Here is a 7,225-nt window from a genome sequence, read left to right as displayed (position 1 = left end):
TCATCGTCTGAAAAAGTTATGGCGACCATTGCTAGTATGCACATGGAATAATCTTCATCGACTATCTTGAAAAATTGGTCATATTATTTATCGTTATCTGATGGATTTAACTGAAGCTAGGCAGTGACAAGCAATTTTCTTTCGGGCTTCTTTTCGGTTTTTTCCCATGCAACCCCATGAGCTGAGAATAGCACAACTATTTAATTTTTGGATCAGCACAAACTGTTTACTCTCAATGCTATGTAATCACTCACACAGCAAAACATTGGTGTACCCAAAAGTGCCTTTTCTTCAGGCTTTAGCTCATATTTGAAGAAAGCAATGGCCAATCTGCGGCCGCCATAGCCGAATAGGATGGTGCGTGATTACCATTCGGAAGTGCGTAGTTAGTGCAGGTAATGGCAAACCTCTGAGTGTATTTGTGCCATGAAAAAACTCCTCATATAACTCATTTGCCGTTCGGAGTCGGCTTAAAACTGTAAGTCCCTCCATTTGTGGATGAACAAGAAGACGTAAACTTCAAGTAGAAGGAGGAGCTCGGCCAAATACCTAACAGAAGTGTACGTGCCTAATATTTATTTTTACTTTAATGGCCAATCTGCATAAAATGAGTTATGTTACGAACTTCAGCTTTGACTCTCTGCGATTATTACCTGTTTCCAAAGATGAAAAATGGCTTAGTGGTAAAGGATTTTGTGAAATTAACAGACTAAATAGATACACTTAGGCATATTTTGGAGAGCGCAAGACAGATTATATGTATATTGCAAACATACAAATGTTAGTACACTGTTAGAGTAGTGTTTAGCGCTAAGAAGAAGACTACATTGGAAATAAAATAAAATTTTGCATATAGAATTTGTTTTACTGTTTTAATTTTTCTTAATTAAGAAACTTATTGGCGTACCCTCGTGCATTCGCAGTCATTTGACTTGTAAACTCATTCCCTTGATGCCAGTACAATAGTTTGGTTATACATACATACATACGTACATAGTCAATGAACTTTTTAGACCCATTGACCTCATTGACATCTAATCCACTTTCACTCACTTCTCTACTCAATGTCAACGAACTTAAATTTTAGTGGCACATTTGGCATATTAATCAACATACCCTTAAACACCTTTTCTGTTGGATGATTGAATTCTATCTGAAAATTTCTAACCAATCTCGCAATACCCAATTCTATTTCTAAATCGCTTATTCTACGTCCCAAACAAGCTCTCGGACCTACACCGAATGGTAAATAAATAAACGGGTTACTGGCTTTTGCCGTTCCTACACAAACGGCATTCTCGCTCTTTTGTTCTTCATCTTCCTTGCCACGTCGCAGCCAACGTTCTGGCAAGTATACCTTGGGTTGTGGATAATGTCGTTCACTCTGCAGTAGTGTTGAAGAAATCAGACTAACTACAGTGCCCTTAGGCACTCTGAATCCACTTAAGACGACATCATTTTGTGGCACACGTATATTTCCAAGTGCCAGTGGGTAGACACGCAATGTCTCCTTTATGCACGCACGCAGATACGGTATGTTACTCAGTGCATCCGTTGTGAAATCGCCATCTTTTTGTGGTAAAACACGTTTTACTTCTTTGCGTAGCTTCTCCTGCACTTCAGGATTCTTGGCTAAGCACAGTAAAACTCCAACTGCAAGTGATCCGGTCTACAAGAAATTTTAAAATCTATTACTTATTTATTTATCAATTTACATTATTTGCCACGAATACCGTATCGACGCCGGACATGAGTAGATCCATGGCCATTACTGTGGCAATTTTCTTATCAATCTTCAACAGTTTCTCTAATACACTCTGCTCTCGATCTGTACGTTTTATACCTTGTTGTCGTTCCGCTTCCAACTTGGCAATGGCTTCTGTTGTATGCTTCCAGGTTACGCATTGTATATCATCCAAAGCTTTCATCAGACGTTTGAATTTCGGTGTGGCCACAATACGCCACAAAGAAGGTCTGTACTCCAAATCGAAAGTTAGTGTGAAAAAATCAGTTAAGGCCGAGAAAAGTTTTAGAGCATCTTCATGATTTTCGCTATCGTCCCGTAGCAAGCCAAGTTGCTTGTCAAGTGCCACAACTGCCACCGATTCCAGCATCCATCGTTGTAGATATTCTTCGAAATCGTCTGGCATTTCCAGCGTTTCGGGATTGCGTATTAAACGAATTCTGTAATTATTAAAATCATTTTGAATCTACTTGTATGTTCGGGTTTCACGGAAGTTTATGCAGTGGTTTGCAATAGGATCCTAGCAATATTTAAATAAAGTTCACGTTAATTTGTTGAGATTTATTCCCAGTTCCTTGAAGGTGTTGAATTTAAGAATTTTGTTATCACTCATATTACCACCGCGAGCAGAACTTCAGCAATCGACTCATTGAAACCAACGTCCTACCATAGAATGGACACGAATATTTTTGATCGGACGAAAGTCTATGAATTAATTAAACAATAATAGAGTTATCCATGAATTCAAAACGATTTTGTTTTGTTTTCTTCTTTATTTAGCGTCCTATGTTAAACAAAAACTCATATCAATCCTCTTTGTTATAAACAATATGTCACTATTTGGATTTTACTCCTCCCGCTAGGCAATCGACAACAGTTTTTGTTACAGTATTTGCTGTTCTCCGCCAATTCATTTTAAATTCCTTCTCATTTTTGGTTTATTTTTTCGTTTTTAAAAATTTTCTTTTAACAATTTCCCAATATTTTTCAATGGGTCCCAGTAGTGCAGAGTTTAGTGAGTTTTGGATTTTTCATGACAAGGCAGGCTATAATGGCGCGATGATAACTCGGCCCAGAACAGAACTGAGCCTTTACGTTGTTTTATGAATGGCAACGGTACATGTCAGACTATCCTCCCAACTCTTCTTGGCTACTTGCACCACAAAGTGTGTAGGTTGAGAGGGGTATAACTATTATACAATTTCTTTTTCAAGAGGGAGGCGAGTGGTAATTTGTATTTTGCTAATTTGTCGGCCTTACAATTACTTGGATGTCCAGCATTTGATGGAATTAGTGACAACTCCACCAAGAGATTTAATCGCCGCTTAGCTATTGGAGTAAATATACATTTTTGCCTAACCAGGCAGCTACCAATGCTTGGAAGCTTGGAATTCCGTACAACCCCTATTTCGAAGACATGGGGACCCTGGAGAGAAAGAAACTGTTGAACACTTTCTTTGCCAATGTCCAGCTCTGGCGGCTAGGCGCTTGAAGAAATTCTCCCGCTAGATGCCTTTTCTCTCCTTCACAATATCAACAGCACTGGATGGATGTAGACGGTTTTCTCTTCCCTTAATTTGTTTTGCAGGTAATGGTCCACATTATGGTATTAAAAAAGCACATAAGTGCTACTTTTAGTGTACCTGGGGTACTCTTGCTATCTAACCTACCTACGTACACTACAATGAATACAAAGACGAGCGAAAACGCTTACTTTGGGTTCTTGCAGTTCGAGCATTCGTTATAAGGGGAAATACGCAAGACCGTCGCAAAAAAAAAAAAACAAAAATTAGCGCGATGTTTGTGTCAGTAGACTATAAAATTGCATAACGAATTTTTTATAACAGTTCGATTTAAAACTTTTGAATATCGATAAAAAATTTTCGACTTTGTTTTAGATTTGCCCAAAATTTGAAACATGAATTTATATGGGGGCGATAAAATTCGCCCCTCGGCAGGCAATGGCAAACATTCGAGTGTATTTCTGCCATGAAAAAGCTCATCATAAAAATCCATTTGCCGCTCGAAGTCGGCTTAAAACTGTAGGTCCCTCCATTTGTGGAACAACATCACGACACTCGCAACAAATAGGAGGAGGAGCTCATCCAAATACCTAACAAAAGTGTACGCGCCAATTATTTATTTCTGTTTTTAGTGAGTAAACTATATTAAAAAAAAAAATTAAACTCAAAGGAACAAATAAATTGTTAATAAGTTGCTTTGCTAGAGTCATGAAACAACCTGAAAAGCCAAGATATTTACGCAAAATTCGCTTTTCACAGAAAATACAATTGAGAGATTTGGTACTTGGACCGATACGTTTACTCACTGCCTGGTGGGATGATAATTATGATAGAGATTTAAATGACTTAGATAGAGTTAAGACAACCTAGATTTCGGTAGTAATTTTGAATTATTTCCAAACATTGCTGACACGTGAATTTTTCCAAAATAAAATTGTAAACCACGGGTGACGCTAAATCAAAATTTAAATACAAATTTGTTATATCCCCATTGAGAGAGCCACTACGTTACCTGTTGACAAATTCCTGGTTCACTTGTGCTATTTTTTTTTGATACATTTTAATGTTTTTGGGCTGCATAAGTATCGGATTTACGACTGAACGAAATGAGCTCCATTGCTCACCTTGGCTATCCAATAAAAAGATTAAGGGAATGCAGATATATACATTTTAATATAATTTAAATAAATAATTGCCCATACGTTGCTATTGTCCCCTCGACGCCTTCATAGAATTCTGCGCGCAGCTTACTCCGGTGATAACGCAACGTTACTGAACTTGGCCTTATCGGCCAAATACCTTCGTTACGAAAGATACGTTCAAAATCGTCTGGATGATGTGTAACCAAGGTGTCAGGCCGACCCATCATGCCCGGAACTATGTAAATATTTCCATACTCCTCTTTCATTGCCATAACTAATTGAGTCGAGTCTAAGTTGTAATACCGGCCTCCGGGTATAAATTTACGTAGGAAATTAAAAACGCCATCCCTTGGTAGCTCGCTGAATGGTCGCGCTCGCTGCCATTCCAAGGATGCGTCGGCAGGCTGGCGAATGTTTGAACATAATATAAATATACTGAAGTGATAGCAAGTTCATGCTAATGATATAGAAATAATGTTCACTTGTTATTAATTATTATTATTAAATATTATTTTTCGGAAAATTTTACTAGTGGTCTTCTCAGGCAAAACCTTTATGTCACCAGTGTAAAAAATTAGAAGAAGTCTTAAACAGTCAAACTTAATTTGAACAATTTTCAATAATAAAATCTTGAATGTAGATGAATTTAATACCTGACGAGCAATGAAAGAGGTCATTGAAGGTGTGTTGGAAAAACATCGGTCCGATGACTATGAAAGCTCTGTTCATGCCATGTTGCATCGGTTATCCAAAACAGGTGTTAGGTCGATAATTATCCACGAGTCGAATGAGCAAGTTGAACGATAGCACTAAATTAATGTGTGATTAGGTGCCTCATTTTATTGCGCATTTTTCATTCTCAAAACTAAATTTTAGTAAATTCAATAAGCACTAAAGGAATTAAAGAACTCCGAAGAAAAATCCAGACTTCGTTCTTGCTGTAATCTGCTGGTGAACCAAAACTACTGGTAAAATATTCCGAATAATAATTTTCTAGTCATTTTACATTTTAGTGTTTGAGGGTAGTGCTATGGCAATCTTTCCAAGTAGGCAGGATTGGAACGAGGAGAAAATCTGCACAGACGCTGGTACCTCTGTCTTCACTGACGGTTCCAAGATGGAATCGGGAGTCGGAGTAGGGATTTCTCTAAATCAGTCAATTTATTTTTTTCCTTAAAACTGCCGAATACTGCTAGTGTTTTTCAGGCAGAAGGCTTTTCAATCCTGCAGTCATGCGAACGCTCAGGGCGAGGGAGATGGTGCAGATCCAAAGTGGTCAACTCCTAAAAGGGTAGGTTTACCATTTAATCCGTTCACTTTCTCTGTAAATGCCGGGTTTGGCAGCTACCTTCCCCACTACATCCACAGCTCAGATTGTCCGTAGATATCTTCCGGTGGAGATCTCAAAATAGTGTTAAAACGGCGCTTCAGATCTACTTGACGAGTGTCAGACAGGTACTTAAACCATTTCACCTATTTACCTATTCTCATATGTATAAAAAGGAGCATTATTGACGTAGTCACCAATAAATCTGGTTTAATCTAAAGTTGAATAACTTGTTGGGGTGTCATCGAAAAGCAAAGTTGAATAGTAACTTTCGACTTAATGTTTAATTTTTTTTCCACTCTCGAAAATAAAGTGCACAGGTTTTAAACACCGTTTATTGAGTAAAGCAAAGTAAAACTCGTTGAATCCCCTTATTAATGTACTCGTATTTATGTGTTATTCCGCTTAATTACATATCGTTTCATTCCACATTTTTTGACAATTACCATATGTGGTGCTGGGTTGGTTTAATTAATTGGGGCATACAGTTAAAAAAAAATCGAAAGACAAAAATGATAAAATCGAAAACAAATAACTTATGCCATTGATCGAACCCAATTTGACTGTGCCGTTAATTTCAGCAATGCAATGGTGGCTTCACTTATGGCCCTCCTTAAACACTGTTACCTATTAAAGGTATTTCGAAAGGTCATGTGGAAGAGCAGTCGATATCTATATGTCTAATTAACACACACACATACATACACAGTCTCTAAGGCTATTTTCAGAGGAACTCTGCTGAATATACTACAAAATATTTTCACATTTCATACACGAATTGGCAGTGTAAAGCTTATATGCATGTGGGTGTGTAAGCACAAAACCACGTATTTCTGTTAAGTTATTCACCTGCTTTGTTGCCTGCAATCGCTTTGTGATCATTATGAAGTTTTTTCGGATACCGAGTTCGTTAATCGCAAAACATTTCATTTTCGTGTAAAACATTTTTAAATTCGAGTTGTCAAGACCAAACGCTTTCGCTGCTGCAGCTTAACTAAATATCTGTTTTGGTATACAATTTGATAAGACTTTATGAAAGCGTTGGGAGACATATATTTTTGTATATCTACATGTGCTTAAGTGTGTATTTGGTTTTATAATTTGCGAATTTTGTTTTTGCATTTCTCATTTCATTTTATTTGATAATTGCAGTTTCACAGCATTTTTTTTTATATTTTGGCTTATTTTACATGCGATGTACCAAACACTTTGCATTTTTGCTGAAATTGATGCCACGAGAATCGTAACAAGCGGATGTTTTTGGAAATTGCCTTCTTAATGGTCAGCAGTCTTTTTGCTACTTCTTCAAATCACTTTAAAATGGGCCATCCGTACGCAACTTTGTTCTTTGTTCAACTTGAATTTCCATCGTTAAATTCGAAGAACACACTCGAGCTTGACTTGTTTACAGTAGCACAGAAAACAAACTATGTGACATATCACGCTGAAATTTGCCATGTAAGCTTATAACAGTCCTACCAAAAAACAA

General features: G+C 37.4%; 1 protein-coding gene across 1 annotated transcript; it reads right to left on the bottom strand.

Annotated features, from left to right (window-relative positions):
• Positions 1-1,048: 1,048 nt before the first annotated feature.
• LOC129253208 (cytochrome P450 CYP12A2-like) lies at positions 1,049-6,711 on the bottom strand. Its single transcript, XM_054891490.1, has 5 exons — positions 6,586-6,711; positions 4,470-4,813; positions 4,280-4,396; positions 1,734-2,184; positions 1,049-1,669 (listed from the first exon to the last, which is right to left on the bottom strand). The coding sequence occupies exons 1-5, from the start codon at positions 6,679-6,681 to the stop codon at positions 1,058-1,060; spliced, it is 1,620 nt and encodes a 539-aa protein (XP_054747465.1). The 5' UTR covers positions 6,682-6,711; the 3' UTR covers positions 1,049-1,057.
• Between the last annotated feature and the right edge of the window lie 514 nt (positions 6,712-7,225).

This window comes from Anastrepha obliqua, chromosome 1 (assembly GCF_027943255.1).
Source record: "Anastrepha obliqua isolate idAnaObli1 chromosome 1, idAnaObli1_1.0, whole genome shotgun sequence".
Classification (NCBI taxonomy): Eukaryota; Metazoa; Arthropoda; class Insecta; order Diptera; family Tephritidae; genus Anastrepha; species Anastrepha obliqua.
The sequence above is the reverse complement of the archived record's forward strand: the minus strand, read 5'-3'. Positions and strand labels throughout refer to the sequence as shown.